A 15,160-nucleotide genomic window follows, 5' to 3' on the forward strand; every position below is an offset into this window, starting at 1 on the left:
TAAGAGGTAATGGAATCTCCACCTACTCCTATCTATGATACAAAGTAGCTTGATGTCTGTCTGTCCGTCCGTCCATTTGGCCGTCCGTCCGTCTGAAGCTTAAGATCTCGGTAACCACTGAACCGATCGGATTCTACTCTTCAGGGAATATACCTACTGGTCCTGTGGTGGTTTTAGGCTATTTTCTTGGGAGGTGGGACATGTCTAACCCCCCCCCCCCCCCAAAAAAAAAAAAAAAAATCCCTCCCAAGTTTTTTTTGTAGGATATATCCTTGGTCATTTTTTTTTTTGTAAGAGATATCCTTATTTTAGATATTCTTTTTTTTACGAATTTCACATTAACTTTTTTTTATCATTTCTTGGGGCAAAGCCGCTAGTATAAAATAAAATACAATTATAGACCTTTTTGGTTCAGCTAAATGGACTTTAGGAAATCACACAATAAGCAAGCTAATTTAAATCAGTAATTTTCGGACGTTTGTATTGTCGTTTGTACTAATCCAGCGTATAGAGTATTTGCGCTTCTGAAAATGAGAGAAAAAGAACTAGAGACCAATGACCTCTTTCTCTGTAATATAAAAACCATATTTTTTCCTACCAACAATTTTCTCTAATAAGCTTTTTAATATTTACATTAACAGAGTAATAAATGCTATGTTTTTACAATACAGAAATAATGAGAATGAAGTATCAGGTCTATCTGAGTGTTGGTTACCTAATTTTTCTCTCACTTTTTAAAAGCGAAGCTTTTCTATAATTAAGGTCGGTCCGTCCGTACGTCCGTCCGTAATGGATTGCTTTTTTCGTTAATTTAGGCATGTTAGAATTGTCCTATCGATTTTAAACTTTGCATAGTGATTCCTTTAATAGTTAAGTATGATTTAGAAAGCGTAGCAACTCTATAATAATTACCAGAATGTCCGTACGGACATTTTAAACATGTTTATTTTTAAATTTTTAACAACAAATTTTTATGGGATCTAATTATCCGAATGATTTGATTTTTGGTATATTGACTCCTGGGACAACAAAGATACTGTTATAGGCGAAGCAACTCTACAATCAAGTCCTAAAAATGTAAACATGTCCATAAACCTTATCCTGTATCAAGCAGTTTTTTCCACAAATTTACTTACAATTTTGCTTTAAATCTTACACATTTATATTCTGATTATTCAGTTCTGACACTATACAAGTGTTAATGTCCGTTTGTCCTACAGTTTCAGTGCTTCGCTTTTATGGATGTTGTCATCCTTGTTCCCTTTAAGTTTCCCATTCCCTTCACAAAGAGTCCCTAGATGCCTCTAGAGTCATAGCCAATAGTAATTTACAACAAAATAGTTCAATAAACATAATCCTAATCCTAAACAGAGCAACAAAATACTTTGTTTTTTAATTTGTGAGCCATGATCTTTCCACTAATTCAGCGGATATTAATCGGTTTTGAAGCCATGCTGGAAATAGTTTTCTCGTATTCATTCGAAATCGATTAATATCCGGTGATTAGAACCGGTTCTCATCCATACGAAATAACTATGTCTTGCATCGTATTATATTCAGTTTTCTACGAATATAAAAGTGTACAATCATAAGATTAAAACCTGTTTAATTATATCCGCGGAAAGCTGTTTATAATACGATGCGAGAAATAACTATTTTATAATTCCGAATCCAATTCCATGCTATTGGATATTATCAACCTTGTTAGTAAATCGAATTCTCTGAGATAATGGATGTAGAATATACGCGGATATTATGACAGGGGAAAATTGTCGTCAATTTAGGTTGCTAATATTTAATTCATTTATTAGTAAATTCGTTAATACAGAATGAGGGTAAATGAGGGAATGTGGTAAAGAGAGGGGATTGGGAGTATCGTTATTTTAGCAGGCTGCGAGTTTTATACAATTAGACAACGTGAAAATCTGGTGTAATATCCAATGAATTAATATATCCATTTCTGAGATTGAGCCGAAAGTAATACAGAAGATTTAGTTTTTTGCTCGTTAGAATTATTTCTTATTCTTTCCTCACTGTTTTTTACTTAGGGGTCTAAAGGGATAAGACAATGATTGATCAAATAATGTACATCCCCAGTGATGATACACAAAATTACCCCTTCTGTCGATTAAAATTAGTGGTTAAAACGTTTGGACACTTAAGGGATTAATAAAATAAACAGCCCAATGTTCCCTACCTACCTGGTTTTTATTCCATTTCTCATACTCTGTCTAGAATATAACTATTTTTCTTTTTTTTTGTGTGTGAGAGGTTTCGTGAATATTTGATTTAGGAAATATGCAAACATAAACGTATAATATTATTAAATATTTATTTTTATAAAGAAATAACAGGATTTCTGTCTTTCTGTCTGTCTGTACAGTAGGATCTCGCTAACCACTGAACCGTAATGGCTCTTCTATTCTTTGGTTTCTCTATCAAAGAGTAGCATCTCATATATTCTGGGAAAGTTTTAAAATTTTTGGGGAGGGTACCACTAACCTCCCAAGAGAAATCTAAACTAAAACTGAAACTACTGGGGTTTTGGGTTAAAAGAAAATTAAAATTGAATATTTATCATTAATATATAAACGGGATCTTTTTTCATACACAGCTCACATATTTTTTCCTTTGGCCCCTTTGGACTTACAATTTTAATATCCGCGGAAAGCTGTCTATAAAACGATACGATAAATAACTATACCATATACATTTGCTAACCCCATGAAAATTATAATGATACTGACCATAAATTTTACTGATAAGCTTGCTGAAAAAATATGTTAAAGGGGGATAATAGTTATTTCTCGCATCGTATTATAAACGGCTTTCCGCGGATATAGAATATACAATTATAAGATTAAAACTAGTTTTTTTAGCCCCGCGGTGCCGAAGGCACTGGCTAAAAAAACTGGTTTTAATCTAATGATTGTACATTTCTATATTCGTAGAAAGCTGGATATAATACGATGCTAGACATAGTTTTTTCGTATATATGAGAACCGGTTCCTATCCACCGGATTCGAATGAATACGAGAAAAACGTTACAATCTGTTTTATTGTAGCAAAACTACTCTGTAATGTTAGTGTGCAGGTTTGTCTGTAACTCCAGGAGCAGAGCATTTGAGGTATTTATGAGAATGATATATATGGAGCGCCAAATAAAGACCTGATGGAGCTCCAATAACATATGGCTACGCCCTTAGAAGTTCCTAGGAGCGCTTAAGGCGAGAGAGTTGTATGGTAAATTTAGAAGGGGGATTCCAAGGTGGTAATTTTCTCTTAGGAGGGTGGATGTTAAAAACCACCCTTGGACTTTTAGTCGGTATGGAGGGGGGGGGGGGGAGGGGAATGGAGGTAATAAAAAGATGTCCAGCTTGCTAGAAATACATGAATCCTGAAGAATTTAAATATATAAGACAATGGGCGATAAATTAATGTACATCCCTAATCTGATACACAAATTTACCCTTTCTAAAGATTAAAATTTGTGGTTGAAACATTTGGACACTCAACCTTATGAATCAACCATTCATAATTCAATAAAAGTCCCCAAAGTTGTAAAGCCAACGAATAAGAACATTTTTAGAAAACTTTGGGGACGAGTGTAATAAACGGGCCAATGTCCCCTCCCTCCTTGGGGTCCAGCAATGTTGGTACTTCACCCCATGGGAATAATGACAGAACACCAAGTCTTCTTATAGTATCCCATAAATTCTCCCAACCCCTTCCCTACCATTTACAGGGTGTTCAATGTAAAAATGTCAAAACCTAAGCGATTCACCAAGAGGGGAGTGGGAGAAACCATTAAACCATTAGAGGGTTAAAAAACGGGAAGGCAGGTCTTCTCAATTTCAATTTTAAGGGGGGTTGTGTGTGGTCACTCCCAAACGCCAATAGTTAAAACAATAACCTATTGAATAAAGTAATAAGTTTTTTCTGTCTTAAGATTAAGATTTCAATAACTACTTTTTAGGAAAGCTTCACTATAGGTCCTGGGATAGTTTAAGCTATTAATTGATATTTATTATTTACATCCCAAGGTATTAAATAATAGGACACCCTGTAAAGATAGAAAGATAAGAAGAATATACATTCATAGGAGTAATAATATACCCTTTCTTTTGTATACACAGATTTGGAGATAATAAATCCCAATGTTTTTATTTGTACAAGAACAAAATAAAATCATTTCTCGTAATTATTCGAATCCGGTGGATAGGAACCGGTTCTCATCCATACAAAAAAAACTATGTCTAGCATCAAATTATATCCAGCTTTCTACGTATATAAAAGTGTACAATCATAAGATTAAAACCAGCTTTTTTATCCGGAGCCTTCGGCACCTCGGGGCTAAAAAAAACTGGTTTTAATCTCATAATTGTACATTCTATATCCGCGGAAAGCCGTTTATAATACGATGCGAGAAATAACTATTCTTTCCTTTGGTGTTAAAAGTGTTTATAAATATATTTGTAATTCGCTAGATTGAAAACTTTGGGAACATTTATTAAATCTCTATTTGTTGGTACAATTAAGCAGTATATAAACTTTTAATCCCATAATTTTATTTTTAATTGAACCAAAAACCTTACTACTTTATATATTACTAGCGGCTTCGCCCCTAGAGGCCTCTAGAGACAATTGAGGAGAGGGGAGTCGAATTTGATATTCTTATTTTAGATTTTAAAAGAAACTTTACACCTCCTTGGCTGTTTGCGGGAGGTGAAACTTGATGTTTTAAAGGGGTGTATTCACCCCCCTTTATATTAGCCCTCTACATCTTCTATCAACACGCTACTTCATAATTACAAAATAGAATAATAGAAAAACACGTGATCATGTGTACAGTATAAAGAAAAAGCTTATGACACTTGACAAAGCTACAAAATTATATGAAACCTAATAAAATTCAGGTATTTACCCAACTCTTAGAAATAACAAGAACAATTATAAGTAGCGCAACATTATTTACAAGACAAATAAATAAACAGTTTAAATACTAGACTCAGATACAAAAGTAAAAAATAACTGTCAATATTTAGGGAATGGGGTGAGGAGTACTAGAAAATTGCAAAAGGTGGGTGTATCCTTAAATTTTATTGTGTGTAAAGTGGCTCGTTTGTTTCATTATTTTGATTAGGCATGGATTTGCCATATAAGGAGGTGTGACCACCCACTGACAATGAAATAACTTACCTCTTGTTGCCTGCATTACACCCCCCTAAAGCAAAAAAATACACCTGGCAAAGCCCAGTACACGCGACTGGAGGCAGCTTATCAACAACAAATTGAATTAGAAAAAAAACATAAAACCTATACGTGATTTTCAGCTGTCGTTGGGTGGCAACAAATCTTTATTTCTATCCCCCAAATATTGTTTTAGATTTATTACGCTTGTTGGCTACCTTATTCCTACATTAGACTGTGAATTAAAACTGTCGCAAAAGTTTTTAAAGATAAAACATCTTATTCATTTGCTTACAACTTTGAGGACTTTTACAAAATCTTGATTAGGTGGTACAATCTAGCAGTGTCTGAACTTTTCAACCAAACATTTTTATCTACGGAATTTTTTGTTTTTCATAATTTTACAAAAGTAATTGCTCATGTAAAAAAGTTACTACTGCTAAAGCCTATAGAAAACAATTCGCATTAAAAATGACTTAATAAAACTGCATTTGTTATAAAATGATAAAAATTTCTGAGAAATTCTAAACGTTTATATTCTTATCTCTAACAAATGATGCTTGATGGAAGGTTCTGGAAGTTAGACCATACAATTTTTGACACTACTTTTGGTGCTTTCTCTTAAAGTGTCTAGAAAGCATATAAAAACAAGGATGACAACATCCATAAAAGCGAAGCTCTGAAATGGAAGGACAAACGAACATTAACACTTGTATAATGTCAGAACTGAATAATCAGAATGCGAATGTATAAAAGTCAAAGCAAAATTGTAAGTAAATTTGTTGAAAAACTGCTTGATACAGGATAATGTTTATGGACATACTTACAATTTTATTTATCATAGAGTTGCTTCGCTTATAATATTGTACTTTGTTGTCTCAGAAATCAATATACCAAAAATCAGATCAAACGGATAATTAAAACACAAAAAAATTTGTTGTTAAAAAAGTAGAAAAATCAACATGTTTAAAATGGACGTACGGACATTCTTGTTATGATTATAGAGTTGCTACGCTTTTTAAATCGTACCTAACTACTAAAGGAATCACCATGCAAAGTTTGAAATCAATAGGACAAATCTAACATGCCTAAATTAACGAAAAAAGCTATCTATCTCGGACGGACGGACCGACCCTAATTATAGAAAAGCTTCGCTTTTAAAAACTACAAATAAGAGAGGAGGAGGGAGCAGTTTTTTCCCTTTATGCTCAACCCCTTCCGGGCTTCCATGTGCCCAATCTATAGTAGCTTGATGTCTGTCCGTCTGTCCGTCTGTCCGTCTGTCTATCCCTTAAGATCTTGGTAACCACTGAACTGATTGGATTCTACTCTTCAGGGTATATACCTATTGGTCCTGTGGTAGTTTTAAGCTATTTTTTTGGGGGGTGGGACACCCCCAACCCCCCCAAAAACAAAAAAATCCCCCCCATTTTTTTTTTTGTAAGAAATATCCTTGGTCCTTTGTAGAAGATTTCCTTTGTGGAATATTTTTTTTTACAAATTTCACCTTACACTTTTTTTATCATCTATTGGGGCAAAGCCCCTAAAGGCTAGGGGCGAAGCCGCTAGTATTAAATAATTTAACTAATAAAAGTAAAAACCAAAACGAGCAAGAAATTCATCTCTGGCCATTTAACACTATTTGTGAAATTCTAAGGATTTGACAAAAATATTTTTTGTGTGAATTTTTTAATTAATTGTTAATATTTTCAGTCATAATAGGCATGTAAAAGGGAGTTTTTAAATAACCCTTACAACAATAATAGTTATTTATTTATCGCATCGTATTGTAGACAACTTTCCACAGATATTAAAATGGAAAGATATTAGATAAGTTTAGTTAGCCCCGAGGGGCTTAAAGCCCGGGCTAACGTAACTTGTATTAACTTTTTTTTATATTTTTTATCGTGGAAAATTGGATATTATACTATGCTATACATGATTTTTCAATAGGACTGAGAACCGATCCAGTAAAAATCAATCGAAAAAGTTCATTCTTCAAAAGCCTGTTGCTTAATTTCCAACCGCCGCCCTGGTGAAATCAAAACATTTACGTAAATTGAAAACAAACTTATCTCTCCAACTTTTTTTGCAGAAATATAAACGAGGTGGCAATTTTTTGGCACATTTATTATTGAATTTTGCTTCAGTTATCTCGTTGTCATATTACTGATTATTTCAAGTTTCAAAAGAATTATTCTTTTGATATAAAGTAATAAGGTTTGTTTGAAGCCTAAGAGCTCAGAAATTCTTGGACAGAATAAGTTGTTTGGGGAACCTTTGTCTAGGGATGGTTTTAGGCTATTTTTCTGAGCTTCCCCGCTCGCTCCTCTAAAGGCTAGGGGAGGAAACAACTAGAATTTACACAAGAGAGGGGAATTTGATAAAACTGAATGTTTAGAAAATTATTGCAATCAGCGATAAATTGTGGTATTTTTAATAGTAAATCATCAAATTTTTATATTTACACCAACTGAGCTTTACTTAGTTGATCCTTTCTCTTTTTTCTTTTTAATTTTTAAACTTTCTGATGGATATAAACTTAAAACTTTCTTTGGAAAAAAGACAATTTTTTTTAGATTATGTATTTTATCTATTGCGCAATTTTTAAATCTAAAATGAAATTAAAAATAAATGATAAATTAAAACTGTTATAAATGTAGTGAAAAGGATTTAAAATATGCTATGCTTTGCCTTTAAAGATCATTTCAAACTTATTCGTCTCCTTACAGTTTTACTTATTAATTCATTTAAAATTTATATTGTGTCAAATGAATAGACATTTGTTATCTTATTTTTAATAAAAAGTTTGTTTGCTTAATAAAATAAAATACACTGTAAGAAATCAATTAAAAATTTTTGTTATTCTCTAAAAAGCAAACATTTACCCTCACTCTCCTTAAAGTTCAACTTACTGACTTTCATGCAAAGTTTAAAAATTACTTTTTTATGATTTTCAGAATGAGGGGGATTGAACTTCTCCTACTTGTGACCTTTCCCTGCTTAACATTTGCTGGAGGTAATTCTAATCATCCTTATATAAAAGTAACAGGAACTGTGTCTATCTGTCTATACTGAAAGAATTCACTAAACGCTGAAAAGATATTGTTCTTTTTTCTGTGTAGATTTTCATAGGTCTTTGGAAGGTTTATAACTATTTTTGGGAAGGGTACCAACTATTAGAAATCGCCCTTATAAGTTGGGAGGTGAATTTCTCCCTCACCCCCTCAAGTGCCCAAGGAGGCCTCTGGGGGCGTGGCTGTTAGTATTTACTAAAATATTTTGATTCATATCCTGTGTTATTTATGTTATCTAAACAGTAGAATATGCTTTGCTGTATACTAGTGCAACCATTTGGAAATCCTTACTGGACATACACTATATACTAGTGGATATAATAAGACATATAAGCTTTTATTGCTACCTTCAACAACTTAAGAAACATAACCCACAACCGTTGATTAACACAAAGCACATCCGCTCATCGTAGGTTCGAATCTTGGACTGACAACTCGCCATAACTAAAGGCATTCAAATGGTTCCTACTGCTGATATGTCAGATGCTTGACATCAATAGTTAGAGTAGTGGGAATGTCTTAGTCCTAAACATGCCATCTCATTACCATGCACAGTTAGGATTTCTCAGACAAATGTCGTGCAATTGAAGGGTTGGTTGTCTAATGAGTGTAACTTAACCTAAATCCCAGACTATATGGAAGGAAAAGATGAATTTGGCTCCCCATAGTTATCCTAAGTTGTAGGACCTAACATTAAAGTATCATGGATTGAGGTAATTGATAGGTATCTCTAGTATGCTGTAGATAATTTTGTCTAACTGATATGTTTTCGAGCCATCAAGATTAATGTTTAAATTTGTTTAGAATGTTGTGAAATAGAAGTGGATGCCCCTCCACCTGAATGTGACAAGTTTGTTGATCCTGTCCTCAAAATTCCAATCTTTTTCCAACATCAGTTTAGTAAGTCATACATTAACAGAAATAGAATATGAGGATATTGTTAGAGATACTTGTACATTCTGACAAAATATTCCTCCCAAAGGGCTAATATAACTATACTCCCCATTCCCCCTTCATGATTTTACCCCATCCCCTTTCCTGACCATGCATAAAGACATTGACTAATATGTGAAGACTACATTAGCAATATAACCTGACAACATCGACTATCACAATAGCTATGTATTCTACATCCTTTGATACATTTAATTATCAAAATATCTCATACTTAACTTATTATTTGAGCATGTATATTAATTGTATTGAGGTGCTATCCTCTATTACCACCCCAACATTGCTCTTTTGAAATTATGAAGGGCTCTTTATTACTTCCTTGTTTTGTACTGTTGTTTACAAGATCTTTCTGAGCCTTAAGAAATTCACACATACAAATTACTACTTAGAAAAGTAAGTGGATGTATTGAAATAATGCTGTAGTCTTTCTAAAACTAGCTATCTTTTCCATTAAGTGATATAGAGGTTGACTTTTTGTTGTATCTAACCTAAATCCTACCTGTGGTTTACAGTTATAACATTCAACCCATTGACTTTACATGTATAATTTACAGGCAAAAATAATTTATAGTCTTCATGAAAAAAGTAAAAAAAATAGATTAATTTTTTTAATAGATTGCAGTAGATATTGGATGTGCAACACTGATCTGTCAGACTGTCTCTGTGAGTGTCCTCCAATGGCACCTGAGGGGTCTCTGGTGTTTGACTACACTATAGACTATGAACATGGTGGACCTGTCTGTAACTGGCCATGGGCTATTGAATGTGAAAATAAACCTAACTATTGCAGCAAATGTGAAGCTTGGCAGGAAATGACATCATTTTGCACTTTAAATCTTGATAATTCAGAATATTTCATTAGAATTGTCCCAATCGTTATGAAATTAGATACCAGAGATTTAAGGAATTTAAACATGTTAGTTATTTGGTGTTAAATGATGTTGATTTTTATCTGCAGGAATGTATAGAATGTACAGATTGCCCGGACTGTACAGAGCCATGTGACAATGGGTTCATGTGTGTGTGCAGGGAAGGAAACACCTGCCAGGGAAGTAACAGCTTTGCCTGTGGCACCTGTACAAACCATGTTTGTGTTGAACCAGAATGTTGCACTGATGATGATTGTCAGGTACCTAATTTCTTAATGAAGCTTAATGACCCATAATCATTATTTAGGTCAGCAGTAGTTTGATCTACATTTGCCCTCCATAAAAACTAGAAGCAAATTATCTTACAACAGTTCATGCTATTACTCAGATTATGTCATTCAGCACTCAGATAAAACCTAAAACTATTGTATATTTTCCATTAGTGTATCCCAATTCAATAATTTCACTTTCCAACCTTCAAAAATTTACATTGAACAAATGTTATTTCAGAATTCCAAGTGCATTGATGGCAAATGTGGTGAATGTTCAGTTGATTCTGACTGTTCAAACACGGATTGCTCTACCTGTGAATCTGGAGTATGCAATGATCCTGAGTGTTGTAGAGATGAAGATTGTGCCAGCAATGAATACTGCACTGATGCACATGTATGTGTTGTGGGTTGTAATGAGGATACCGACTGCATTGGTGGTAGTCATCCCGCTTGCTCTGTCTGTCAAGATAACTCTTGCACCAACCCCGAATGCTGTGCTGACCCAGATTGCACCAACATGCCTTGTTCAACATGTGAGTCTCAAGTTTGTAATGATCCTCAGTGTTGTACAGATAGCGATTGTGCTAGCAATGAGTACTGCACAGATGAACATGAATGCGTAATCGGTTGCAATGAGGATTCTGACTGCCAAGGTGGAAGTCATCTTCCTTGTTCTGTTTGTGAGGCAAATTCATGTACAGAGCCCGAGTGCTGCACTGACTTAGATTGTCCTAGTGACAAGCCTATCTGTGACAACCAAGTGTGTATGGCTGGTTGCAAGGCAAACAGTGACTGCCCTGCCTACGATGGTATTTGTGGAGATGATAATAGCTACACGGAGGATGATTCTACCTGCTTCTATTGCAACATGCCTGATGATAGTTATGGCAGTTGTGATCCAGGCTGTGTTAATGACAATAACTGTGCTGCAGGACTTATCTGTAATGGCCAGCATAGATGTAAGGAACCTGGATCATTTGTTGCTGTTGACTACATTGAAATAGATACTGCTTCTTGTGTTGATTGTGGTTCAGGCAATGCTGAAGGTGGTGCTATTCTCTACCTCAAGGGTAAAGATGGAGCCAATGATTTCCACCCTGATTGTACAACCAATGCTCTTGATCATCCTGACAAAATTGATTATCACGGAATTTCCACATTCTCAAATGATAATGACCAAGGTCTCCTGGGTGGATGCTATTTGGTAAGTTACTCTAAGATTTTAAAATTTTCAGCCATTGCAACTCAATAGATATTCTAAACTTATGTATATTCTCATATTTTGTAATATCTTTTTTACAGGCAAACTTGCTGTCTGAGGTGAAAAGAGGTGAAATAACATGGACTGGAACTGGAGAAGTCATAATCAATAAGGTTTGTAAGATTTTATGTGTCTTATAGATTTAGACTTTTATGATAATGTGACTTTTAGTGGTTAGGCAGCTAAAGTATTCTTATGTTGCTTAACTTTTGTCTGCTAAATAAATACATAGTGACTTATTATTAATCAATTTACTAGATCTTTAGTTTGATGGTTTCAGGATTTAACTTTACATAAATTAGTAGCTCTTTTATAATCTTGACTGTATAAACTGAGAAGAAAATTATTTGCCCTAACCAAATTTTATTTTGTAGATAACAGTGTGTTGGTCTGATGAGAACTCCTTGTGTTCAGAGTGTCTAGTCCAGGGAGCTGTTCACTCTGGAGAAACATTACCCATGACATGTACAACATAATTGATAATTCTGTCAGTTCAAAATCAATAGACAATGCTACTACTACTCATGTAGCAAATAAGACTTTTATTACAATAAATGATTTTTACTATGCTGACAAATTGCATATTTAATGACACTTTTGCAAATTAGATACTCAAAATTAAATAACTTACTATAAAATATCAATTGCCTATGTATAATGTATAAAACTATGACATCTTTTATATCCAAATGTTCTGAGAAATTATTTAGAATTGTACTTTAAAACAACAAATTGACCCATGACTTTTTACATTTACTTATTAAAGAATAAAATCAATGATCTCAACTGATTGACTTCAAATTGAAATTTTGACTAAAGTGATTATAACAGATTATCTTTTATTAAACATTTTAATAAAATATGACAAGATAATATATTTTGTTGCTGTAATTTTTAGAATATAATAAGTTTTCTAAATCTATGCATTATTGCAAGCAACTTTTCCACTCTCAGGGGCTTCGCCCCCAGGTGTAGAGGAAATTTTTTTTTTTGATTTGTAACAAGAATCTTTTTTTTTTTTTTGGGGGGGGGGGGTTATTTCAGAACATTTCCGAGATCTTAGTGCACACTGTTGGCCCCTGATAGGTTTTATAATAATTTTTTAATGGGCGAGGGGAGGGATTTTCCCTTATCTAAAATAAGTCCTATAAAAGAGGTACCAAAGCCCATAGAAACTAATTTTAAGTGAAGTGAATTAAAAAATTTGATTTCTTCTTATCTTTGTAAAATTAGTGTTTAAGTTTCAGAAATTTTGATGACGTTTTATTGAGATAAAATTATTTTTTAAAATCCTGGAATGTTTAATGTTTATTTATACACTTTTAAAAGTTTTTTCCTGTTTAAAAAACAAAGTAGTACAATATTTTTGTGTCCGTCTGTCTGTCTTTCAGTGATTTTAGTAGTAAATATATACAGGCATCTGAAATTTCTTGAACTGTAAGCATCTACTTTACATTTTTTTGTCCGTTGTCTATTCAGGTTTTCTCAATTTTTTTTTGTTAATTTGCAAATTCATTTGGGGATAGGGGGAAATCACCCGTTTACACCCCCCTCCCTGAACGTCCCTGGGAGGTATCATTGGTCTGAAATTGTTTTTTTTTTTCAATCTAAAGAGAAGGGGTCATTTTGTGTACCATAATTATTTATTGCACATTGTATAACAATTCATCGTCCATTGTCTTACCTTGGTATTTCGCTACCTTTTTTAGTAGCGAAGCTACTCTATAATTCACAATGTCCGTCCGTCCGTCCGTCTGTCCGTCTGTCCGTCTGTCCGTCTGTCCGTCTGTCCGTCTGTCCGTCTGTCCGTCTGTCTGTCCGTCTGTCCGTCCGTCTGTCCGTCCGTAATTAATGAATTGGGGGAAACGTGATTTTCTCGGCTCATATAAAAGATAGAGAGCTGAAATTTTTTGACAACATTCGCATTATTAAGGAGCACAATTAACTCTTAAACATCAATAGCGGTCGGACTGCTTTTTAGCAGGTTTTAGGCTATTTTTATATTTTCCAAATTTTACCCATATCTTTGGTGTTTATGGTCCGATTTTCAAAATTTTTTCAGTTAAAGATATCAAAATTAAATTTCCCGTCATTTTAAGAAAACAACGATGACGGTCAGACTGCCTTTTTGCAGGTTTTTTGCTATTTTTATATTTTTCAGATTTTCCCCCATATCTTTGGTGTTTATGGCCCGATTTTCAAAATTTTTGAGTTAAAGATATCAAAATTAAATTTTCTGTCGTTTGAAGAAAACAACAATGATGGTCAGACTGCCTTTTTGCAGGTTTTTGGCTATTTTAAATTTTTCAGATTTTCCCCCATATCTTTGGTGTTTATGGTCCAATTTTCAAAAAGTTTTCAGTTAAAGATATCAAAATTAAATTTCCTGTCGTTTGAAGAAAACAACAATTATGGTCAGACTGCCTTTTTGCAGGTTTTTGGCTATTTTTATATTTTTCAGATTTTCCCCCATATCTTTGGTGTTTATGGTCCAATTTTCAAAAAGTTTTCAGTTAAAGATATCAAAATTAAATTTCCTGTCGTTTGAGGAAAACAACAATTATGGTCAGACTGCCTTTTTGCAGGTTTTTGGCTATTTTTATATTTTTCAGATTTTCCCCCATATCTTTGGTGTTTATGGTCCAATTTTCAAAAAGTTTTCAGTTAAAGATATTAAAATCAAATTTCTGGCGTTTTAAGAAAAGAAACAATGGCAGCCAAACTGCCTTTTAGCAGGTTTTTGGCTATTTTTATATGTTTGACATATTTCCCCATATCTTTTTTAAATTCTAAAACTTTTTTGCATTAACAGTTTCAAAATATTTTTCCGATTGATATGTGCATCTAGTATGTAATTTACTTTAACCGTCTTCATCATACAAAATAAAACAAGGTTTCGTGTTTATTTTCTCCAATAAATCTATTCTTGACTTTAATAAATACACTTTAAATCTACTTATACGTATTCCTATCCACAATTTTTTGTGCTTCGCTACTTATGGATGCTGTCATCCTTGTTTGATTACATACATTTTTATAATTTTTATTCATATTGTTTTATTTATTCCCTTCTAAAAAAGGAAAAACAATAACAGGAAAAATCCCTTTCACAAGTGGCATAATACAAAAGTATTAATCCCCTGCTAAATGTATAACCATTGGGATGAAATTAAGTGATGCTATCTTTAAATTACTTAAAAGTAGCAAAGTTTTTTTTGTTTGTCTGCAGCTTAAGATCTCAAGATCTCAGAAGTAATAAACCGATTGAGTTTTTTAGGAAAGCTTCACATAAGCTAGCAGGGGTGTCCAAGCTTTTTATTTGGGGGGGGGGGGGATAATTTTTTTTTGGTGGGGGGGAGGGTAAAATGGCGCGCGAAGTGCGCCGCAATTTTTTTTTACCCTTCTTCAAAATTTTTACCCCGGGGGTAAAATTTGCTTGGGGGGGTAATAGCCCCGCCTGAAATCTGTTGGCAGGGGTAAATTTTTTTACCCCCCCCCCCTTAAAACTTACCCCCGGGGTAAAATTTTGAGGAAGGG

At 33.7% G+C, this 15,160-nt stretch overlaps 1 protein-coding gene across 1 annotated transcript; it reads left to right on the top strand.

Moving 5' to 3' along the window:
- Positions 1-8,075: 8,075 nt before the first annotated feature.
- LOC145329091 (uncharacterized) lies at positions 8,076-12,494 on the top strand. Its single transcript, XM_080173121.1, has 7 exons — positions 8,076-8,209; positions 9,072-9,167; positions 9,837-10,026; positions 10,176-10,350; positions 10,601-11,566; positions 11,665-11,736; positions 11,998-12,494. Exons 1-7 carry the CDS (start codon positions 8,140-8,142, stop codon positions 12,097-12,099), a joined length of 1,671 nt encoding a protein of 556 aa, XP_080029247.1. The 5' UTR covers positions 8,076-8,139; the 3' UTR covers positions 12,100-12,494.
- The last annotated feature ends 2,666 nt before the right edge of the window (positions 12,495-15,160 follow it).

This window comes from Acartia tonsa, chromosome 9, assembly GCF_053477335.1.
Source record: "Acartia tonsa isolate MP-2025a chromosome 9, ASM5347733v1, whole genome shotgun sequence".
Lineage (NCBI taxonomy): Eukaryota > Metazoa > Arthropoda > Copepoda > Calanoida > Acartiidae > Acartia > Acartia tonsa.

Bases quoted from the DNA above. Each gene is read 5' to 3' on its own strand.
- LOC145329091 (XM_080173121.1), top strand. From the start codon at position 8,140: ATGATTTTCAGAATGAGGGGGATTGAACTTCTCCTACTTGTGACCTTT. The intron at 10,027-10,175 runs GCAGGAAATGAC...TGATTTTTATCT, and splicing joins TGCAGCAAATGTGAAGCTTG to GCAGGAATGTATAGAATGTA. The intron at 11,737-11,997 runs GTTTGTAAGATT...TTTATTTTGTAG, and splicing joins GAGAAGTCATAATCAATAAG to ATAACAGTGTGTTGGTCTGA.